The 24,354-nt window shown below is 49.2% G+C and overlaps 1 protein-coding gene across 1 annotated transcript in view; it reads left to right on the top strand.

The window, feature by feature from the left end:
* LOC115932992 (uncharacterized) overlaps positions 1-24,354 on the top strand; it is a 179,663-nt gene that overhangs the window by 90,943 nt on the left and 64,366 nt on the right. Inside the window, 7 exon segments of the mRNA XM_063699505.1 lie at positions 3,528-3,665; positions 6,716-6,880; positions 8,645-8,770; positions 13,372-13,509; positions 16,560-16,724; positions 18,489-18,614; positions 23,226-23,363. Coding sequence (XP_063555575.1) covers positions 3,528-3,665; positions 6,716-6,880; positions 8,645-8,770; positions 13,372-13,509; positions 16,560-16,724; positions 18,489-18,614; positions 23,226-23,363 — 996 coding nt within the window.

Raw genomic sequence — 24,354 nt, 5'->3', positions numbered from 1 at the left:
TCCCAGCACTTTGGGAGGCTGAGGCGGGAGAATCACTTGAGGTCGGGAATTTGAGACCAGCGTAGCCAACATGGCAAAACCCCGTCTCTACTAAAAATAAAAAAATTAGCCGGCGTGGTGGCACACGCCTGTAGTCCTAGCTACTCAAGAGGCTGAGGCAGGAGAATTGCTTGAACCCGGGAAGTGGAGGCTGCAGTAAGCCGAGATCGCACCACTGTGCTCCAGTCTGGGGGACAGAGCGAGACCTCATCTCAAAAAAAAAAAAAGGAGAGAACAAGTTTAAGGCAGGACATTCTGAGCAGGGTGAACAGTGTGTCCAGGGAGGGGTGGAAGGTGTTAAGGGGAGGATGCAGGCAGGGAGGACAAGGTGTTCGGTGAAGGAACACGGTGTGAAGGTTGGGGGGATAGAGTGGATGTGACAGAGGGGTCAGGAAAGACAACGCGGAGCCAGGTTGCCAAGGACCATGAATCTTTATTTTTCTAAATTAATTTTTCATTTTTTAAATTTTAGAGTCAGAGTCATACTCTGTTGCCCAGGCTGGACTTCACTGGCGTGAGATCACAGCTCACTGCAGGCTTGAACTCCTGGGCTCAAATGATCCTTCTGCCTCAGCCTCCCAAGTAGCTGGGAGTGTAGACATGCACCAACATGCCCATCTAAATTTATTATTTATTTATTTATTTATTTATTTATTTATTTATTTATTTATTTTCCCCCCCGAGATGGAGTTTCGCTTTGTTGCCCAGGCTGAAATGTAATGGCGTGATCTTGAGTTGCCGCAACCTCCGCCTCCTGGATTCAAGCGATTCTCCTGCCTCAGCCTCCCGAGAAGCTGGGATTACAGGCATGCGCCACCACGCCCGGCTGATTTTGTATTTTTAGTAGAGATGGGATTTCACCATGTTGGCCAGGCTGGTCTCGAACTCCGGACCTCAGGTGATCCACCCACCTAGGCCCCCCAAAGTGCTGGGATTACAGGCATGAGCCACCACCCCCGGCCAGTTTGTTATTTTTGTAGAGACAGGGTCTCCCTATGTTGCCCAGGCTGGCCTCAAACTCCTTGTCTCAAGTGATCCTCCTGCCTGGGCCTCCTAAAGTGCTAGGATTATAGGTGTGAGCCACCATGCCCTGCCCAGACCATGGTTCTATATAGCACACATATGTGCTGTCCACTCTCTGCCAAGAACTGTCCTAATCCCTTTACTTATTAACCCTTTTACGTTGTAAATAAGATAAGCAAACTGTGGTACAGAGAGAAGAAGGACTGGCCCAAGGTCACCTGGTCAGTAAGTGGTAGGGCCAGCTTCCAGTCTAGGCCCCAGCGTGTAGCCTGGCACCTGCTTTATGCCTGGCTCTCCTGCTGGGTTTGATTCCCCTTTGTGTCCTCAGAGCCTGGCCCTGTGCCTGGCATGCAGTAAGCGTTCCATAAATGCATGGAGGGAATGAGAGAGTAAAGGGCTTTGCTTTGTCCTGAATTCGGGTCTTGGGCTCTGCGTTCTGGCAGTGGGGTATTAGAGTGGATTTTTTTTTTTTCCCCCTCAATTTCACTATAATAGAGACAGGGTCTTTCCATGTTGCCCAGGCTAGTCTTAAACTCCCGAGCCCAGGTGATCCCCCTGCCTTGGCCTCCTAAAGTGGTGGGATTACAGGCATGAGCCACCATAGGTGGTCAGCTGTTTTTGACTTGAGTAGGTCATCCTCCCTTAACATTCCTTGTTCCTGGTCTTTTTTTTTTTTTCCTTTGAGGCAGAGTTTCGCTCTTTTTTCCCAGGCTCAATGGCGTGATCTTGGCTCACTGCAACCTCTGCCTCCCGGGTTCAAGTGATTCTCCTGCCTCAGCTTCCCCAATAACTGGGATTACAGGCACGCGCCACCACACCTGGCTAATTTTTGTATTTTTAGTAGAGACGGGGTTTCACCATGTTGGCCAGGCTGGTCTCAAACTCCTGACCTCAGGTGATCCACGTGCCTCGGCCTCCCAAAGTGCTGGTATTACAGGCGTGAGCCACTGTGCCTGGCCGTTCCTGGTCTTATGATCGTTCATTTATGCCTCTGTCACCCTGGGGGAAACGGGGGTGATAGTCTGAGGGTTGGGGCTTTTGACTCCTCAGGGGACTCTGAGCTGGGCTGGCCAAGAGGTGAACTGGCCTATGAGATCCTCAGCCTCTCTTTATCCACCTGAGATTTCTGGGATGGAATGGAGGACCAGCTCAGCTGTGAATGGCGTCAGAAACATTCTGACTATATCCCAGGGAACCAGGATATGCAGGCACTGGGAATATGGGACAGGATGCAGCCAGCACATGTTTTTTTTTTTTTTTTTTCTTTGAGATGGCGTCTCACTCTGTCGCCCAGGCTGGAATGCTGTGGCGTGATCTCAGCTCAATGTAGCCTCCGCCTCCCAGGTTCAAGTGATTCTCCTGCCTCAGCTTCCCAGCTAGCTGTGACTAAAGGCGCACGCCACTACGCCTGGCTAATTTTTGTATTTTTAGTAGAGATAGGGTTTCACCATGTCGGCCAGGCTGGTCTCAAACTCCTGACCTGCCCGCCTTGGCCTCCCAAAGTGCTGGCATTACAGGCATGAGCCACTGCGCCCGGCTGATTTTTTTTTTATCCCTACTCTGTATCAAGCATTGGAGACACAACCATATAGTCTAGCTGTGCAAACAGACGTTATACAAATGATTCCTCAAAAGGCACAAAGTGTTTAAACGTCTGCAGAGTGCTGTGTGAGGGTGAAGGTAGGGGAGCTTGGTTTGGTCTGGGGCATAGCCAGGCTTCTCTGAGGGAGGGATGGTGCAGCTGAAGCCTGAGAATGAGCAAGTTGTTAAAAAGCTGAAGGGGCTGAGGGCAGAGGCCCAGCTGGGGAGAAAAGCACATGTAAAGTCCTGGGGGTCACAGGGAAAACTTGAGAGTTGTGTGTGGCTGGAGCAGAGATGGCCGAGGCGGAGAGCAGGGGCGATGGGGCAGAGGCTGACCCCGGGAACGTTGAGCATCAGGGCAAGTGGGTTTTGTTTTCTGTACTGGGTACTCTGCCTGTTCTTTTAAATAAAGTTTTATTGGCATGAAGGCATGTCCATTCATTTACATCTTGTCTATGGCCACTTTCACACTGCAGTGGCAAAGCGGAGTAGTTTTGATGTAGTCTATGGCCCATGAAGTCCAAAATATTTATTACGTGGTCCATTAAGAAATAGTGTGGCTGGGAGCAGTGGCTCACACCTGTAATCCCAGCACCTTGGGAGGCCAAGGCAAGGGGATCACCTGAGGTCAGGAGTTTGAAACCAGCCTGGCCAACGTGGTGAAACCCCGTCTTTACTAAAAATACAAAAATTAGCTAGGCATGGTGGCGGGCACCTGTAGTCCCAGCTACTTGGGAAGCTGAGGCAGGAGAATCATTTGAAGCTGGGAGGCAGAGGTTGCAAGTGAGCTGAGATTGCGCCGCTGTGCTCCATCCTGGGCAACAAGAGTGAAACTCTGTCTCAGAAAAAACCCAACAACTCCTGTCTTGTGCTTCTCTCCTCAGCTGCTTGCTACCTTTTTAATTCAGCTGGAGAGGAGGAAGGGAGTTCAGTCTTCAGGGATCATGCTCACTTTCTGGCTGGTAGCCCTAGTGTGTGCCCTAGCCATCCTGAGATCCAAAATTATGACAGCCTTAAAAGAGGTAAGTGGCAGTCTCCTTCCTCATCTTCCTTCAGTGGACCCAGAGGGAGAGATGCTGGCTCCCTCTGGCTTGTGTAGAAGTCCTGCGTTGCCATGGGAACCAGGGGATGGGTACCACATGCACCTAGCTTCTCCCTTGGTGACTTTCCTACCCCACCAAATCCTCACTAAGTCAGCCTCAGCCTTTTTTCTAGCACCTCCTTTCCCCAGGGCCTGATTTGTCTGTGTTGCTCCAAGGGGCTCCCATGGGACCTCCAAGGGCAGGAGCTGTGGGCCGATGCCAGGCTGGCCCCATCAGCAGGAAACAGCAAGAGAGGCGGCTCCAAATTTTGCCAGGCTGGGATGGAGCCGAGCCGGGAACGGTGTTTGCAGAGTGACTGTTCCCCTGGGGGACCCTAGGCTTGTCCTCACGTTACCTTTGTCCCATCAGTTGCTGCTCTGGCTGGGGAAGTTGTTTACATTGGCTGCCATGTGCTGCTCCTAGGAATTTTGGGGAGTGTGCACTTTCTTTTTTTTTTTTTTTTTTTGCTGTTGTTGAGGCGGAGTCTCGCTCTGTCACTAGGCTGGAGTGCAGTGGCACGATCTAGGCTCACTGTAACTTCTACCTCCTATGTTCAAGCGATTCACCTGCCTCAGCCTCCCGAGTAGCTGAGACCACAGGCATGCGCCACCATGCCTGGCTAGTTTTTTGTACTTTAGTAGAGATGAGGTTTTACCATGTTGGCCAGGATGGTCTTGATCTCCTGACCTCGTGATCCTCCTGCCTCGGCCTCCCAAAGTGCTGGGATGACAGGCGTGAGCCACTGCGCCCAGAAGATTTTCTGATTTTTAAGTTATGCCAGAGACCGGGTGTGGTGGCTCACGCCTGTAATTCCAACACTTTGGGAGACTGAGGTTGGCAGATCACCTGAGGTTTAGGACTTTGAGACTAGACTGGCCAATATGGTAAAACCTTGTCTCTACTAAAAATTCAAAAAAATTAGCTAGGCGGGGTGACCGCAGTCCCAGCTACTTAGGAGGTTGAGGCAGGAGAATCACTTGAACCCGGGAAGCAGAGATTGCAGTGAGCCGAAATCGCTTGAACCCGAGAAGCAGAGATTGCAGTGAGCTGAGATCATGCCACTGCATTCCAGTCTGGGTGACAAAGCAAGACTCTGTCAAGAAAAAAAAATAAATAAAAATAAAAAGCTGGAAATCAAATTTTAAATGTTGGGATCTAATCTAATTTTTTTAAAAACAAAAAGTATGCCTAAAACAACAGCAATAACAAGCAGCCATCTATGGGCCAAGCTGTGGGTGGGGAAACCTATTTTGTACTTCTTATTTTATCCGATTGAATTGTGGTGGAGATAGGAAATTGAGACCCCAAAAAGAGTAGTAAGTCTTCCCAAAGTTGTTTAGTCAGTTGCCAGATTATGGCTTGAATTAAATTTAAATTCTTCAGCTGGGCATGGTGGTGCACACCTGTAGTATAGCTGCTTGGGAGGCAGAGGTGGGAGGACTGCTTGAGCCCCAAAGTTCAAGGCACAGGAAGCTGTGATCTTACCACCACACTTCAGCCTGGGCAACAGAGCAAGACCTCATTTCAAAAAAAGAAAAAAAAAAAATTTAAATTCTTCATTACAGAACAGCTGATGGTGGAGGTTTATTCTTGGGCAGGTACGTCTGATCTATTTATGTATGTATCTATGAATTTGTCTATTTGGCATGGCTCTTTAACAAAATACAGGCTTTTTTTTTTTTTTTAAGTAAAAGTAATTGAAACAAAATTTGTTTCCAAGGCTGGACAGCTCAGTGGCAAAATGCAGACTTGAACAACATTGCCTGAGTTTGAATTCAGCTCCAGAGCTTACCAGCTGTGTGATACTGGACACAGTATTTAACCCTTCTGTGCCTGAGTTTCACATCTGAAAAAGGAGATGATAAAAATAATTACAGAATGAAAGGAGATAATACACATGAGGTACTTAGAATAAAGCCTGGCACACAGAACTGCAGTTTGGTTGTTATCCGTGGTGGTGGTGGTGGTGGTGGTGGTGGTGGTGGTGGTGGTGGTGGTGGTGGTGGTGGTGGTGGCGGCGGCGGTGATGGTGGCGGTGATGGTGGCGATGGTGATGATGATGGTGGTGATGGTGATGGCGGTGATGGTGTTGGCAGTGATATTGGTGGTGGTGATGGTCATAGTGGGGAAGGTGATGATGATGAATGAAGATGGTTAGAAAGTCCTCAGTTCACAAGGTCAGAGTGATCTAGATGACACAGGGTTCTTTGGTTATAAGAGAATATCCTTCAGGGTTCCTTTAAATGGCTCTCTCCATCTTTTATACTACAGTGGGACATGCCACAGGTTCTGGGGACTGTTAATGTGAGATGAGATGCTACATACCTTTTTGTTGTTGGTGGGTTTTTTTGTGTGTATGCACTGGTGTGTGTGTGTGTGTGTGTGTGTGTGTGTGTGTGTGTGTGTGAGAGAGAGAGAGAGAGAGAGGGTCTCGCTGTGTTGCCCAGGGTGTAGTACAGTGGCATGATCTCAGCTCGTTGCAACTTCTGCCTTCCAGGCTCAGGCAGTCCTCCCACTTCAGCCTCCTGAGTGGCTGGGAATACAGGCACGCTCCATGCTCAGCCATTTTTGGTGTTTTTCATAGAGGCAACATCTCACTATCTTGCCTAGGCTGGTCTCGAACTCCTGGCCTAAAGTGGTCTGCCCACTTGGCCTCCCAAAGTGCTGGGATTACAGGCATGAGCCACTGCACCTGACCTGTATGCTCCTGTTAAGACAGCTTTATTTTTATTTATTTATTTTGAGACAGGGTCTCTGTTGCTCAGGTGGGAGTGCAGAAGACACCACGTACCTTTATCCCTTATTCCTCATTTCTCAGTCTTTCTGGCTACTGATCTTTTGAGTTTGCGTGTTCATCCTGAGAGGTCCTTGGATATATAGGAGCCTTGTCTGTTTCTTCAAACCCCATGGCAGCTGGTTTCATGCTCCAGGCGAGCTCCTGTCCTCTGGGGTGTGTCCTGCTGACCCCTCGCCTGTGTTTGTGTTCGCAGGACTGGAATGTCACGTGGAATACCAGCAACCCGGACTTCACCAAGTGCTTCCTCGTGTGGGTGCCTTGTTTTTACCTCTGGGCCTGTTTCCCCTTCTACTTCCTCTATCTCTCCCGACATGACGGAGGCTACATTCAGATGACACCTCTCAACAAAACCAAAACTGTAAGTCACCGGGGGGTTTCGTTGTGGGGGGTGGGAAGGTGCACCTGGATGGGGAGTGGTGGTTGGTGATAACTGACATTTGTCTTCTACTTAGTTGACCCTAAGTTCCTTCTTCTAGAAGGCAGAAGAATAATGTGGGAGGTGAAAACTGGATCTCTGGAGACAAGCATGGGTACAAATCTTTGCTCTGCCGCTTAGTATTTGGCCTCGAGCAAATTTTTTAACCTCCCCAAGCCTCAGTTTCCCTGTTTATGCAATAGGAATGATAGGCTTGTTCTCAAGGCATTACTGGGAGATTATCAGCTCTTCCCCTCTTACTGAGGCGATCTCCTTTGTATTTAATTAAATATATTTATATAGATTTTTTCTGGCCAATTTTTAATTTATTTTTTGTAGAGAGGGGGGACTTGCTGTGTTGCCCAGGCTGGTCTTGAACACCTGGCCTCAAGCAGTCCTCCTGCCTTGGTCTCCCAAAGTACTGGGATGCTCAGTGTGAACCACCATGCCTGGCCCCTAATTTTTTTTTTAAGTTGGCTTTTATTTTGAAATAATTTAAAGCTACAGGAAAATTGCAATAATGGGCCAGGTGTGGTGTTTCACGCCTGTAATCCCAGCACTTTGGGAGGCCAAGGCAGGCAGGTCAGGAGTTTGAGACCAGCCTGACCAACATGGTGAACCTGTCTCTACTAAAAATACAAAAATGAGCTGGGTGTGGTGGCATGTGCCTGTAATCTTAGCTACTTGGGAGGCTGAGGTGGGAGGATCCCTTGAACCCAGGAGGCAGAGGTTGCAGCGAACTGAGATCGTGCCACTGCACTCTAGCCTGTGCAACAGCGAGACTCCTTCTCAAAAAAAAAAAAAAAAGTTGCGATAATGATACCAGGAACTGCTGCCTGATTTTCTCTATCCATCACTCATAGTCACTGTTTCCTGTTTTTTTGTTTTTTTTTTTTTTGACACAAGGTCTTGCTCTTTTGCCCAGGCTGGAGTGCAGTGGTATGATCACAGCATACTGCAACCTTGAACTCCTGGCTCAAGCCATCCTCCTGCCTCAGCTTTTTGAGTAGCTGGTAGCTGGGACTGCAGGCATACACCACCATGCCTGGCTAATTTAAAACAATTTTTTGTAGAGACAGGGTCTCGCCTTGTTGCCCAGGCTGTTTTTAAACTCCTGGCTTCCAGTGATCCTCCTGCCTCGGCCTCCCAAAGTGCTGGTATTACAGGCATGAATCTGGCCCGTATTCACTGATTTTTTAATCTTTTGCTACATTTGTTTTATCATGAGCTTTTGTTCTCTCTCTCTCTGTATGCATGCTATAATTTATTTTTTCTGAATCATTTGAGAATGGATGCACCTTGAAACATATCCCACCTGTAGAGGGCCCTCAGTAAATACTGGTTGAATGAATGGTTGTCGTGGAGGGCTTTCTTGTGCAGTGCGCTGGAGTTGCAGCTAGAGATGAGCTGTGAGCTGAGCTCTTGAGCGTTCAGGCACTGGGGAGCATGGTGACCAGACAAACAGTCCTGTTGGAGGTAGTGGGGCGTAGCAAGCTGGTTACAGAGCATCACGTGCCGGCCTGGATGCCAGCTCACCCTACCGAGGACTTGTCCTTATTCCAGAGGATATGTGCCATGTCCTAGGACTGTGGCTGATCATTTGAAGGCTGGCTGGTTCCCCTATCCCTGGGGCTGAGCTCTTTGTGCAGGCCCTGGGGGAGGTTCCAGGGCTGTCTGTTGTAGGATATGTATGTGCTTCTCTTCCAGGCCTTGGGGTTTTTGCTGTGGATCGTGTGCTGGGCAGGCCTCTTCTACTCTTTCTGGGAAAGAAGTCGGGGCATATTCCTGGCCCCAGTGTTTCTGGTCAGCCCAACTCTCTTGGGCATCACCATGGTAAGTAGGAGCTGGCTGTGACCCCTGGGCCATCTGCTGGGCTCAGTGGAGACCAAAAGTAATAACCCGTAAGACTAGAATCCTAGTTTTTTAAGGCAATGATCAGCTGGAGCTGGGATATAAATGTAGCCTTTTTTTTTTTTTTTTTTTTTTTTTTAAGAGATGAGATCTCGCTTTCATCCAGGCTGGAGTGCTGTGGTACCATCATAGTTCACTGCAGCCTCAAACTTCTGGCCTCAAGCAATCCTCCTACCTCAGACTTCTGAGTAGTTGGGACTACAGGTGTGTGTCACCACGCCCAGCTTATTTTTGGCTAATTTTAAAATTTTCTGTAGAAATGGGATCTCACTGTGTTGTCTAGGCTGGTCTTAAACTCCTGGCCTCAAGTGATCCTTCCAGAGCACTGGCATTATAAGCATGAGCCACTGTTCCCAGCCCCAGCTGCAGTCTTTGGATGGGGCATGTGTTGTCCAGTTTGCCACAGTCCCCGCCATGCCCTATTGTCTTCCCTGCCACTGACTCTGAGTGGCAGATGCCCCCTTTTGTTGCGTTTGCCAGACTTTGCTCTTGCATTGGCTACTTTGGTCACTTATATACTAACTGCCTGGGGTCTAATGGCCTTGAGTTTTCACTATCTGGCATAGGGGGTGGGTTGCTAAGCTAAATAGGAAACTGCTCTGTCCCGGGGGATACACAACTTAGTGAGTGACAGAGACAAGGAAACAACTTTATTAATTACAGCTGATGTGTATTGAGCACTTACTATGTATGTACCTGGCAGTATTCTTGGTGTTTCACGTGTCTTGAAATTCATTGAATTTTCACAACAACCCTGTGAGATGGGTCCTGCTTTGTTCCCATCTTACAGGTGAGGAAACAAGGCACAGAGAGGTTAAGTGTCCTGCTCAAGATCACACCACTAATGTGCAGCTGAGTCAGGGGTGGGACCCCAGATGCCATGCTTTTAGCCCCTGCAACCTGCAGCTTCTGAGCCCTGATCAGAGAGTTCTCGGAGAGTGTAGCCCTTGAGTATTGTAAAAAGAGGAGGGAGGCTGGGCATCGTGGCTCATGCCTGTAATCCCAGCACTTTGGGAGGCTGAGGCGGGAGAATCACTTGAGGTCGGGAATTTGAGACCAGCGTAGCCAACATGGCAAAACCCCGTCTCTACTAAAAATAAAAAAATTAGCCGGCGTGGTGGCACACGCCTGTAGTCCTAGCTACTCAAGAGGCTGAGGCAGGAGAATTGCTTGAACCCGGGAAGTGGAGGCTGCAGTAAGCCGAGATCGCACCACTGTGCTCCAGTCTGGGGGACAGAGCGAGACCTCATCTCAAAAAAAAAAAAAGGAGAGAACAAGTTTAAGGCAGGACATTCTGAGCAGGGTGAACAGTGTGTCCAGGGAGGGGTGGAAGGTGTTAAGGGGAGGATGCAGGCAGGGAGGACAAGGTGTTCGGTGAAGGAACACGGTGTGAAGGTTGGGGGGATAGAGTGGATGTGACAGAGGGGTCAGGAAAGACAACGCGGAGCCAGGTTGCCAAGGACCATGAATCTTTATTTTTCTAAATTAATTTTTCATTTTTTAAATTTTAGAGTCAGAGTCATACTCTGTTGCCCAGGCTGGACTTCACTGGCGTGAGATCACAGCTCACTGCAGGCTTGAACTCCTGGGCTCAAATGATCCTTCTGCCTCAGCCTCCCAAGTAGCTGGGAGTGTAGACATGCACCAACATGCCCATCTAAATTTATTATTTATTTATTTATTTATTTATTTATTTATTTATTTATTTTCCCCCCCGAGATGGAGTTTCGCTTTGTTGCCCAGGCTGAAATGTAATGGCGTGATCTTGAGTTGCCGCAACCTCCGCCTCCTGGATTCAAGCGATTCTCCTGCCTCAGCCTCCCGAGAAGCTGGGATTACAGGCATGCGCCACCACGCCCGGCTGATTTTGTATTTTTAGTAGAGATGGGATTTCACCATGTTGGCCAGGCTGGTCTCGAACTCCGGACCTCAGGTGATCCACCCACCTAGGCCCCCCAAAGTGCTGGGATTACAGGCATGAGCCACCACCCCCGGCCAGTTTGTTATTTTTGTAGAGACAGGGTCTCCCTATGTTGCCCAGGCTGGCCTCAAACTCCTTGTCTCAAGTGATCCTCCTGCCTGGGCCTCCTAAAGTGCTAGGATTATAGGTGTGAGCCACCATGCCCTGCCCAGACCATGGTTCTATATAGCACACATATGTGCTGTCCACTCTCTGCCAAGAACTGTCCTAATCCCTTTACTTATTAACCCTTTTACGTTGTAAATAAGATAAGCAAACTGTGGTACAGAGAGAAGAAGGACTGGCCCAAGGTCACCTGGTCAGTAAGTGGTAGGGCCAGCTTCCAGTCTAGGCCCCAGCGTGTAGCCTGGCACCTGCTTTATGCCTGGCTCTCCTGCTGGGTTTGATTCCCCTTTGTGTCCTCAGAGCCTGGCCCTGTGCCTGGCATGCAGTAAGCGTTCCATAAATGCATGGAGGGAATGAGAGAGTAAAGGGCTTTGCTTTGTCCTGAATTCGGGTCTTGGGCTCTGCGTTCTGGCAGTGGGGTATTAGAGTGGATTTTTTTTTTTTCCCCCTCAATTTCACTATAATAGAGACAGGGTCTTTCCATGTTGCCCAGGCTAGTCTTAAACTCCCGAGCCCAGGTGATCCCCCTGCCTTGGCCTCCTAAAGTGGTGGGATTACAGGCATGAGCCACCATAGGTGGTCAGCTGTTTTTGACTTGAGTAGGTCATCCTCCCTTAACATTCCTTGTTCCTGGTCTTTTTTTTTTTTTCCTTTGAGGCAGAGTTTCGCTCTTTTTTCCCAGGCTCAATGGCGTGATCTTGGCTCACTGCAACCTCTGCCTCCCGGGTTCAAGTGATTCTCCTGCCTCAGCTTCCCCAATAACTGGGATTACAGGCACGCGCCACCACACCTGGCTAATTTTTGTATTTTTAGTAGAGACGGGGTTTCACCATGTTGGCCAGGCTGGTCTCAAACTCCTGACCTCAGGTGATCCACGTGCCTCGGCCTCCCAAAGTGCTGGTATTACAGGCGTGAGCCACTGTGCCTGGCCGTTCCTGGTCTTATGATCGTTCATTTATGCCTCTGTCACCCTGGGGGAAACGGGGGTGATAGTCTGAGGGTTGGGGCTTTTGACTCCTCAGGGGACTCTGAGCTGGGCTGGCCAAGAGGTGAACTGGCCTATGAGATCCTCAGCCTCTCTTTATCCACCTGAGATTTCTGGGATGGAATGGAGGACCAGCTCAGCTGTGAATGGCGTCAGAAACATTCTGACTATATCCCAGGGAACCAGGATATGCAGGCACTGGGAATATGGGACAGGATGCAGCCAGCACATGTTTTTTTTTTTTTTTTTTCTTTGAGATGGCGTCTCACTCTGTCGCCCAGGCTGGAATGCTGTGGCGTGATCTCAGCTCAATGTAGCCTCCGCCTCCCAGGTTCAAGTGATTCTCCTGCCTCAGCTTCCCAGCTAGCTGTGACTAAAGGCGCACGCCACTACGCCTGGCTAATTTTTGTATTTTTAGTAGAGATAGGGTTTCACCATGTCGGCCAGGCTGGTCTCAAACTCCTGACCTGCCCGCCTTGGCCTCCCAAAGTGCTGGCATTACAGGCATGAGCCACTGCGCCCGGCTGATTTTTTTTTTATCCCTACTCTGTATCAAGCATTGGAGACACAACCATATAGTCTAGCTGTGCAAACAGACGTTATACAAATGATTCCTCAAAAGGCACAAAGTGTTTAAACGTCTGCAGAGTGCTGTGTGAGGGTGAAGGTAGGGGAGCTTGGTTTGGTCTGGGGCATAGCCAGGCTTCTCTGAGGGAGGGATGGTGCAGCTGAAGCCTGAGAATGAGCAAGTTGTTAAAAAGCTGAAGGGGCTGAGGGCAGAGGCCCAGCTGGGGAGAAAAGCACATGTAAAGTCCTGGGGGTCACAGGGAAAACTTGAGAGTTGTGTGTGGCTGGAGCAGAGATGGCCGAGGCGGAGAGCAGGGGCGATGGGGCAGAGGCTGACCCCGGGAACGTTGAGCATCAGGGCAAGTGGGTTTTGTTTTCTGTACTGGGTACTCTGCCTGTTCTTTTAAATAAAGTTTTATTGGCATGAAGGCATGTCCATTCATTTACATCTTGTCTATGGCCACTTTCACACTGCAGTGGCAAAGCGGAGTAGTTTTGATGTAGTCTATGGCCCATGAAGTCCAAAATATTTATTACGTGGTCCATTAAGAAATAGTGTGGCTGGGAGCAGTGGCTCACACCTGTAATCCCAGCACCTTGGGAGGCCAAGGCAAGGGGATCACCTGAGGTCAGGAGTTTGAAACCAGCCTGGCCAACGTGGTGAAACCCCGTCTTTACTAAAAATACAAAAATTAGCTAGGCATGGTGGCGGGCACCTGTAGTCCCAGCTACTTGGGAAGCTGAGGCAGGAGAATCATTTGAAGCTGGGAGGCAGAGGTTGCAAGTGAGCTGAGATTGCGCCGCTGTGCTCCATCCTGGGCAACAAGAGTGAAACTCTGTCTCAGAAAAAACCCAACAACTCCTGTCTTGTGCTTCTCTCCTCAGCTGCTTGCTACCTTTTTAATTCAGCTGGAGAGGAGGAAGGGAGTTCAGTCTTCAGGGATCATGCTCACTTTCTGGCTGGTAGCCCTAGTGTGTGCCCTAGCCATCCTGAGATCCAAAATTATGACAGCCTTAAAAGAGGTAAGTGGCAGTCTCCTTCCTCATCTTCCTTCAGTGGACCCAGAGGGAGAGATGCTGGCTCCCTCTGGCTTGTGTAGAAGTCCTGCGTTGCCATGGGAACCAGGGGATGGGTACCACATGCACCTAGCTTCTCCCTTGGTGACTTTCCTACCCCACCAAATCCTCACTAAGTCAGCCTCAGCCTTTTTTCTAGCACCTCCTTTCCCCAGGGCCTGATTTGTCTGTGTTGCTCCAAGGGGCTCCCATGGGACCTCCAAGGGCAGGAGCTGTGGGCCGATGCCAGGCTGGCCCCATCAGCAGGAAACAGCAAGAGAGGCGGCTCCAAATTTTGCCAGGCTGGGATGGAGCCGAGCCGGGAACGGTGTTTGCAGAGTGACTGTTCCCCTGGGGGACCCTAGGCTTGTCCTCACGTTACCTTTGTCCCATCAGTTGCTGCTCTGGCTGGGGAAGTTGTTTACATTGGCTGCCATGTGCTGCTCCTAGGAATTTTGGGGAGTGTGCACTTTCTTTTTTTTTTTTTTTTTTTGCTGTTGTTGAGGCGGAGTCTCGCTCTGTCACTAGGCTGGAGTGCAGTGGCACGATCTAGGCTCACTGTAACTTCTACCTCCTATGTTCAAGCGATTCACCTGCCTCAGCCTCCCGAGTAGCTGAGACCACAGGCATGCGCCACCATGCCTGGCTAGTTTTTTGTACTTTAGTAGAGATGAGGTTTTACCATGTTGGCCAGGATGGTCTTGATCTCCTGACCTCGTGATCCTCCTGCCTCGGCCTCCCAAAGTGCTGGGATGACAGGCGTGAGCCACTGCGCCCAGAAGATTTTCTGATTTTTAAGTTATGCCAGAGACCGGGTGTGGTGGCTCACGCCTGTAATTCCAACACTTTGGGAGACTGAGGTTGGCAGATCACCTGAGGTTTAGGACTTTGAGACTAGACTGGCCAATATGGTAAAACCTTGTCTCTACTAAAAATTCAAAAAAATTAGCTAGGCGGGGTGACCGCAGTCCCAGCTACTTAGGAGGTTGAGGCAGGAGAATCACTTGAACCCGGGAAGCAGAGATTGCAGTGAGCCGAAATCGCTTGAACCCGAGAAGCAGAGATTGCAGTGAGCTGAGATCATGCCACTGCATTCCAGTCTGGGTGACAAAGCAAGACTCTGTCAAGAAAAAAAAATAAATAAAAATAAAAAGCTGGAAATCAAATTTTAAATGTTGGGATCTAATCTAATTTTTTTAAAAACAAAAAGTATGCCTAAAACAACAGCAATAACAAGCAGCCATCTATGGGCCAAGCTGTGGGTGGGGAAACCTATTTTGTACTTCTTATTTTATCCGATTGAATTGTGGTGGAGATAGGAAATTGAGACCCCAAAAAGAGTAGTAAGTCTTCCCAAAGTTGTTTAGTCAGTTGCCAGATTATGGCTTGAATTAAATTTAAATTCTTCAGCTGGGCATGGTGGTGCACACCTGTAGTATAGCTGCTTGGGAGGCAGAGGTGGGAGGACTGCTTGAGCCCCAAAGTTCAAGGCACAGGAAGCTGTGATCTTACCACCACACTTCAGCCTGGGCAACAGAGCAAGACCTCATTTCAAAAAAAGAAAAAAAAAAAATTTAAATTCTTCATTACAGAACAGCTGATGGTGGAGGTTTATTCTTGGGCAGGTACGTCTGATCTATTTATGTATGTATCTATGAATTTGTCTATTTGGCATGGCTCTTTAACAAAATACAGGCTTTTTTTTTTTTTTTAAGTAAAAGTAATTGAAACAAAATTTGTTTCCAAGGCTGGACAGCTCAGTGGCAAAATGCAGACTTGAACAACATTGCCTGAGTTTGAATTCAGCTCCAGAGCTTACCAGCTGTGTGATACTGGACACAGTATTTAACCCTTCTGTGCCTGAGTTTCACATCTGAAAAAGGAGATGATAAAAATAATTACAGAATGAAAGGAGATAATACACATGAGGTACTTAGAATAAAGCCTGGCACACAGAACTGCAGTTTGGTTGTTATCCGTGGTGGTGGTGGTGGTGGTGGTGGTGGTGGTGGTGGTGGTGGTGGTGGTGGTGGTGGTGGTGGCGGCGGCGGTGATGGTGGCGGTGATGGTGGCGATGGTGATGATGATGGTGGTGATGGTGATGGCGGTGATGGTGTTGGCAGTGATATTGGTGGTGGTGATGGTCATAGTGGGGAAGGTGATGATGATGAATGAAGATGGTTAGAAAGTCCTCAGTTCACAAGGTCAGAGTGATCTAGATGACACAGGGTTCTTTGGTTATAAGAGAATATCCTTCAGGGTTCCTTTAAATGGCTCTCTCCATCTTTTATACTACAGTGGGACATGCCACAGGTTCTGGGGACTGTTAATGTGAGATGAGATGCTACATACCTTTTTGTTGTTGGTGGGTTTTTTTGTGTGTATGCACTGGTGTGTGTGTGTGTGTGTGTGTGTGTGTGTGTGTGTGTGTGTGAGAGAGAGAGAGAGAGAGAGGGTCTCGCTGTGTTGCCCAGGGTGTAGTACAGTGGCATGATCTCAGCTCGTTGCAACTTCTGCCTTCCAGGCTCAGGCAGTCCTCCCACTTCAGCCTCCTGAGTGGCTGGGAATACAGGCACGCTCCATGCTCAGCCATTTTTGGTGTTTTTCATAGAGGCAACATCTCACTATCTTGCCTAGGCTGGTCTCGAACTCCTGGCCTAAAGTGGTCTGCCCACTTGGCCTCCCAAAGTGCTGGGATTACAGGCATGAGCCACTGCACCTGACCTGTATGCTCCTGTTAAGACAGCTTTATTTTTATTTATTTATTTTGAGACAGGGTCTCTGTTGCTCAGGTGGGAGTGCAGAAGACACCACGTACCTTTATCCCTTATTCCTCATTTCTCAGTCTTTCTGGCTACTGATCTTTTGAGTTTGCGTGTTCATCCTGAGAGGTCCTTGGATATATAGGAGCCTTGTCTGTTTCTTCAAACCCCATGGCAGCTGGTTTCATGCTCCAGGCGAGCTCCTGTCCTCTGGGGTGTGTCCTGCTGACCCCTCGCCTGTGTTTGTGTTCGCAGGACTGGAATGTCACGTGGAATACCAGCAACCCGGACTTCACCAAGTGCTTCCTCGTGTGGGTGCCTTGTTTTTACCTCTGGGCCTGTTTCCCCTTCTACTTCCTCTATCTCTCCCGACATGACGGAGGCTACATTCAGATGACACCTCTCAACAAAACCAAAACTGTAAGTCACCGGGGGGTTTCGTTGTGGGGGGTGGGAAGGTGCACCTGGATGGGGAGTGGTGGTTGGTGATAACTGACATTTGTCTTCTACTTAGTTGACCCTAAGTTCCTTCTTCTAGAAGGCAGAAGAATAATGTGGGAGGTGAAAACTGGATCTCTGGAGACAAGCATGGGTACAAATCTTTGCTCTGCCGCTTAGTATTTGGCCTCGAGCAAATTTTTTAACCTCCCCAAGCCTCAGTTTCCCTGTTTATGCAATAGGAATGATAGGCTTGTTCTCAAGGCATTACTGGGAGATTATCAGCTCTTCCCCTCTTACTGAGGCGATCTCCTTTGTATTTAATTAAATATATTTATATAGATTTTTTCTGGCCAATTTTTAATTTATTTTTTGTAGAGAGGGGGGACTTGCTGTGTTGCCCAGGCTGGTCTTGAACACCTGGCCTCAAGCAGTCCTCCTGCCTTGGTCTCCCAAAGTACTGGGATGCTCAGTGTGAACCACCATGCCTGGCCCCTAATTTTTTTTTTAAGTTGGCTTTTATTTTGAAATAATTTAAAGCTACAGGAAAATTGCAATAATGGGCCAGGTGTGGTGTTTCACGCCTGTAATCCCAGCACTTTGGGAGGCCAAGGCAGGCAGGTCAGGAGTTTGAGACCAGCCTGACCAACATGGTGAACCTGTCTCTACTAAAAATACAAAAATGAGCTGGGTGTGGTGGCATGTGCCTGTAATCTTAGCTACTTGGGAGGCTGAGGTGGGAGGATCCCTTGAACCCAGGAGGCAGAGGTTGCAGCGAACTGAGATCGTGCCACTGCACTCTAGCCTGTGCAACAGCGAGACTCCTTCTCAAAAAAAAAAAAAAAAGTTGCGATAATGATACCAGGAACTGCTGCCTGATTTTCTCTATCCATCACTCATAGTCACTGTTTCCTGTTTTTTTGTTTTTTTTTTTTTTGACACAAGGTCTTGCTCTTTTGCCCAGGCTGGAGTGCAGTGGTATGATCACAGCATACTGCAACCTTGAACTCCTGGCTCAAGCCATCCTCCTGCCTCAGCTTTTTGAGTAGCTGGTAGCTGGGACTGCAGGCATACACCACCATGCCTGGCTAATTTAAAACAATTTTTTGTAGAGACAGGGTCTCGCCTTGTTGCCCAGGCTGTTTTTAAACTCCTGGCTTCCAGTGATCCTCCTGCCTCGGCCTCCCAAAGTGCTGGTATTACAGGCATGAATCTGGCCCGTATTCACTGATTTTTTAATCTTTTGCTACATTTGTTTTATCATGAGCTTTTGTTCTCTCTCTCTCTGTATGCATGCTATAATTTATTTTTTCTGAATCATTTGAGAATGGATGCACCTTGAAACATATCCCACCTGTAGAGGGCCCTCAGTAAATACTGGTTGAATGAATGGTTGTCGTGGAGGGCTTTCTTGTGCAGTGCGCTGGAGTTGCAGCTAGAGATGAGCTGTGAGCTGAGCTCTTGAGCGTTCAGGCACTGGGGAGCATGGTGACCAGACAAACAGTCCTGTTGGAGGTAGTGGGGCGTAGCAAGCTGGTTACAGAGCATCACGTGCCGGCCTGGATGCCAGCTCACCCTACCGAGGACTTGTCCTTATTCCAGAGGATATGTGCCATGTCCTAGGACTGTGGCTGATCATTTGAAGGCTGGCTGGTTCCCCTATCCCTGGGGCTGAGCTCTTTGTGCAGGCCCTGGGGGAGGTTCCAGGGCTGTCTGTTGTAGGATATGTATGTGCTTCTCTTCCAGGCCTTGGGGTTTTTGCTGTGGATCGTGTGCTGGGCAGGCCTCTTCTACTCTTTCTGGGAAAGAAGTCGGGGCATATTCCTGGCCCCAGTGTTTCTGGTCAGCCCAACTCTCTTGGGCATCACCATGGTAAGTAGGAGCTGGCTGTGACCCCTGGGCCATCTGCTGGGCTCAGTGGAGACCAAAAGTAATAACCCGTAAGACTAGAATCCTAGTTTTTTAAGGCAATGATCAGCTGGAGCTGGGATATAAATGTAGCCTTTTTTTTTTTTTTTTTTTTTTTTTTAAGAGATGAGATCTCGCTTTCATCCAGGCTGGAGTGCTGTGGTACCATCATAGTTCACTGCAGCCTCAAACTTCTGGCCTCAAGCAATCCTCCTACCTCAGACTTCTGAGTAGTTGGGACTACAGGTGTGTGTCACCACGCCCAGCTTATTTTTGGCTAATTTTAAAATTTTCTGTAGAAATGGGATCTCACTGTGTTGTCTAGGCTGGTCTTAAACTCCTGGCCTCAAGTGATCCTTCCAGAGCACTGGCATTATAAGCATGAGCCACTGTTCCCAGCCCCAGCTGCAGTCTTTGGATGGGGCATGTGTTGTCCAGTTTGCCACAGTCCCCGCCATGCCCTATTGTCTTCCCTGCCACTGATTCTGAGTGGCAGATGCCCCCTTTTGTTGCGTTTGCCAGACTTTGCTCTTGCATTGGCTACTTTGGTCACTTATATACTAACTGCCTGGGGTCTAATGGCCTTGAGTTTTCACTATCTGGCATAGGGGGTGGGTTGCTAAGCTAAATAGGAAACTGCTCTGTCCCGGGGGATACACAACTTAGTGAGTGACAGAGACAAGGAAACAACTTTATTAATTACAGCTGATGTGTATTGAGCACTTACTATGTATGTACCTGGCAGTATTCTTGGTGTTTCACGTGTCTTGAAATTCATTGAATTTTCACAACAACCCTGTGAGATGGGTCCTGCTTTGTTCCCATCTTACAGGTGAGGAAACAAGGCACAGAGAGGTTAAGTGTCCTGCTCAAGATCACACCACTAATGTGCAGCTGAGTCAGGGGTGGGACCCCAGATGCCATGCTTTTAGCCCCTGCAAGCTGCAGCTTCTGAGCCCTGATCAGAGAGTTCTCGGAGAGTGTAGCCCTTGAGTATTGTAAAAAGAGGAGGGAGGCTGGGCATCGTGGCTCATGCCTGTAATCCCAGCACTTTGGGAGGCTGAGGCGGGAGAATCACTTGAGGTCGGGAATTTGAGACCAGCGTAGCCAACATGGCAAAACCCCGTCTCTACTAAAAATAAAAAAATTAGCCGGCGTGGTGGCACACGCCTGTAGTCCTAGCTACTCAAGAGGCTGAGGCAGGAGAATTGCTTGAACCCGGGAAGTGGAGGCTGCAGTAAGCCGAGATCGCACCACTGTGCTCCAGTCTGGGGGACAGAGCGAGACCTCATCTCAAAAAAGAAAAAAAAAAAAAAAGGAGAGAACAAGTTTAAGGCAGGACATTCTGAGCAGGGTGAACAGTGTGTCCAGGGAGGGGTGGAAGGTTAAGGGGAGGATGCAGGCAGGGAGGACGAGGTGTTCGGTGAAGGAACACGGTGTGAAGGTTGGGGGGATAGAGTGGATGTGACAGAGGGGTCAGGAAAGACAACGCGGAGCCAGGTTGCCAAGGACCATGAATCTTTATTTTTCTAAATTAATTTTTCATTTTTTAAATTTTAGAGTCAGAGTCATACTCTGTTGCCCAGGCTGGACTTCACTGGCGTGAGATCACAGCTCACTGCAGGCTTGAACTCCTGGGCTCAAATGATCCTTCTGCCTCAGCCTCCCAAGTAGCTGGGAGTGTAGACATGCACCAACATGCCCATCTAAATTTATTATTTATTTATTTATTTATTTATTTATTTATTTATTTATTTCCCCCCCCCCCGAGATGGAGTTTCGCTTTGTTGCCCAGGCTGAAATGTAATGGCGTGATCTTGAGTTGCCGCAACCTCCGCCTCCTGGATTCAAGCGATTCTCCTGCCTCAGCCTCCCGAGAAGCTGGGATTACAGGCATGCGCCACCACGCCCGGCTGATTTTGTATTTTTAGTAGAGATGGGATTTCACCATGTTGGCCAGGCTGGTCTCGAACTCCGGACCTCAGGTGATCCACCCACCTAGGCCCCCCAAAGTGCTGGGATTACAGGCATGAGCCACCACCCCCGGCCAGTTTGTTATTTTTGTAGAGACAGGGTCTCCCTATGTTGCCCAGGCTGGCCTCAAACTCCTTGTCTCAAGTGATCCTCCTGCCTGGGCCTCCTAAAGTGCTAGGATTATAGGTGTGAGCCACCATGCCCTGCCCAGACCATGGTTCTATATAGCACACATATGTGCTGTCCACTCTCTGCCAAGAACTGTCCTAATCCCTTTACTTATTAACCCTTTTACGTTGTAAATAAGATAAGCAAACTGTGGTACAGAGAGAAGAAGGACTGGCCCAAGGTCACCTGGTCAGTAAGTGGTAGGGCCAGCTTCCAGTCTAGGCCCCAGCGTGTAGCCTGGCACCTGCTTTATGCCTGGCTCTCCTGCTGGGTTTGATTCCCCTTTGTGTCCTCAGAGCCTGGCCCTGTGCCTGGCATGCAGTAAGCGTTCCATAAATGCATGGAGGGAATGAGAGAGTAAAGGGCTTTGCTTTGTCCTGAATTCGGGTCTTGGGCTCTGCGTTCTGGCAGTGGGGTATTAGAGTGGATTTTTTTTTTTTTCCCCTCAATTTCACTATAATAGAGACAGGGTCTTTCCATGTTGCCCAGGCTAGTCTTAAACTCCCGAGCCCAGGTGATCCCCCTGCCTTGGCCTCCTAAAGTGGTGGGATTACAGGCATGAGCCACCATAGGTGGTCAGCTGTTTTTGACTTGAGTAGGTCATCCTCCCTTAACATTCCTTGTTCCTGGTCTTTTTTTTTTTTTCCTTTGAGGCAGAGTTTCGCTCTTTTTTCCCAGGCTCAATGGCGTGATCTTGGCTCACTGCAACCTCTGCCTCCCGGGTTCAAGTGATTCTCCTGCCTCAGCTTCCCCAATAACTGGGATTACAGGCACGCGCCACCACACCTGGCTAATTTTTGTATTTTTAGTAGAGACGGGGTTTCACCATGTTGGCCAGGCTGGTCTCAAACTCCTGACCTCAGGTGATCCACGTGCCTCGGCCTCCCAAAGTGCTGGTATTACAGGCGTGAGCCACTGTGCCTGGCCGTTCCTGGTCTTATGATCGTTCATTTATGCCTCTGTCACCCTGGGGGAAACGGGGGTGATAGTCTGAGGGTTGGGGCTTTTGACTCCTCAGGGGACTCTGAGCTGGGCTGGCCAAGAGGTGAACTGGCCTATGAGATCCTCAGCCTCTCTTTATCCACCTGAGATTTCTGGGATGGAATGGAGGACCAGCTCAGCTGTGAATGGCGTCAGAAACATTCTGACTATATCCCAGGGAACCAGGATATGCAGGCACTGGGAATATGGGACAGGATGCAGCCAGCACATGTTTTTTTTTTTTTTTTTTCTTTGAGATGGCGTCTCACTCTGTCGCCCAGGCTGGAATGCTGTGGCGTGATCTCAGCTCAATGTAGCCTCCGCCTCCCAGGTTCAAGTGATTCTCCTGCCTCAGCTTCCCAGCTAGCTGTGACTAAAGGCGCACGCCACTACGCCTGGCTAATTTTTGTATTTTTAGTAGAGATAGGGTTTCACCATGTCGGCCAGGCTGGTCTCAAACTCCTGACCTGCCCGCCTTGGCCTCCCAAAGTGCTGGCATTACAGGCATGAGCCACTGCGCCCGGCTGATTTTTTTTTTATCCCTACTCTGTATCAAGCATTGGAGACACAACCATATAGTCTAGCTGTGCAAACAGACGTTATACAAATGATTCCTCAAAAGGCACAAAGTGTTTAAACGTCTGCAGAGTGCTGTGTGAGGGTGAAGGTAGGGGAGCTTGGTTTGGTCTGGGGCATAGCCAGGCTTCTCTGAGGGAGGGATGGTGCAGCTGAAGCCTGAGAATGAGCAAGTTGTTAAAAAGCTGAAGGGGCTGAGGGCAGAGGCCCAGCTGGGGAGAAAAGCACATGTAAAGTCCTGGGGGTCACAGGGAAAACTTGAGAGTTGTGTGTGGCTGGAGCAGAGATGGCCGAGGCGGAGAGCAGGGGCGATGGGGCAGAGGCTGACCCCGGGAACGTTGAGCATCAGGGCAAGTGGGTTTTGTTTTCTGTACTGGGTACTCTGCCTGTTCTTTTAAATAAAGTTTTATTGGCATGAAGGCATGTCCATTCATTTACATCTTGTCTATGGCCACTTTCACACTGCAGTGGCAAAGCGGAGTAGTTTTGATGTAGTCTATGGCCCATGAAGTCCAAAATATTTATTACGTGGTCCATTAAGAAATAGTGTGGCTGGGAGCAGTGGCTCACACCTGTAATCCCAGCACCTTGGGAGGCCAAGGCAAGGGGATCACCTGAGGTCAGGAGTTTGAAACCAGCCTGGCCAACGTGGTGAAACCCCGTCTTTACTAAAAATACAAAAATTAGCTAGGCATGGTGGCGGGCACCTGTAGTCCCAGCTACTTGGGAAGCTGAGGCAGGAGAATCATTTGAAGCTGGGAGGCAGAGGTTGCAAGTGAGCTGAGATTGCGCCGCTGTGCTCCATCCTGGGCAACAAGAGTGAAACTCTGTCTCAGAAAAAACCCAACAACTCCTGTCTTGTGCTTCTCTCCTCAGCTGCTTGCTACCTTTTTAATTCAGCTGGAGAGGAGGAAGGGAGTTCAGTCTTCAGGGATCATGCTCACTTTCTGGCTGGTAGCCCTAGTGTGTGCCCTAGCCATCCTGAGATCCAAAATTATGACAGCCTTAAAAGAGGTAAGTGGCAGTCTCCTTCCTCATCTTCCTTCAGTGGACCCAGAGGGAGAGATGCTGGCTCCCTCTGGCTTGTGTAGAAGTCCTGCGTTGCCATGGGAACCAGGGGATGGGTACCACATGCACCTAGCTTCTCCCTTGGTGACTTTCCTACCCCACCAAATCCTCACTAAGTCAGCCTCAGCCTTTTTTCTAGCACCTCCTTTCCCCAGGGCCTGATTTGTCTGTGTTGCTCCAAGGGGCTCCCATGGGACCTCCAAGGGCAGGAGCTGTGGGCCGATGCCAGGCTGGCCCCATCAGCAGGAAACAGCAAGAGAGGCGGCTCCAAATTTTGCCAGGCTGGGATGGAGCCGAGCCGGGAACGGTGTTTGCAGAGTGACTGTTCCCCTGGGGGACCCTAGGCTTGTCCTCACGTTACCTTTGTCCCATCAGTTGCTGCTCTGGCTGGGGAAGTTGTTTACATTGGCTGCCATGTGCTGCTCCTAGGAATTTTGGGGAGTGTGCACTTTCTTTTTTTTTTTTTTTTTTTGCTGTTGTTGAGGCGGAGTCTCGCTCTGTCACTAGGCTGGAGTGCAGTGGCACGATCTAGGCTCACTGTAACTTCTACCTCCTATGTTCAAGCGATTCACCTGCCTCAGCCTCCCGAGTAGCTGAGACCACAGGCATGCGCCACCATGCCTGGCTAGTTTTTTGTACTTTAGTAGAGATGAGGTTTTACCATGTTGGCCAGGATGGTCTTGATCTCCTGACCTCGTGATCCTCCTGCCTCGGCCTCCCAAAGTGCTGGGATGACAGGCGTGAGCCACTGCGCCCAGAAGATTTTCTGATTTTTAAGTTATGCCAGAGACCGGGTGTGGTGGCTCACGCCTGTAATTCCAACACTTTGGGAGACTGAGGTTGGCAGATCACCTGAGGTTTAGGACTTTGAGACTAGACTGGCCAATATGGTAAAACCTTGTCTCTACTAAAAATTCAAAAAAATTAGCTAGGCGGG

This window comes from Gorilla gorilla, chromosome 18 (assembly GCF_029281585.2).
Source record: "Gorilla gorilla gorilla isolate KB3781 chromosome 18, NHGRI_mGorGor1-v2.1_pri, whole genome shotgun sequence".
NCBI lineage: Eukaryota > Metazoa > Chordata > Mammalia > Primates > Hominidae > Gorilla > Gorilla gorilla.
The sequence above is the reverse complement of the archived record's forward strand: the minus strand, read 5'-3'. Positions and strand labels throughout refer to the sequence as shown.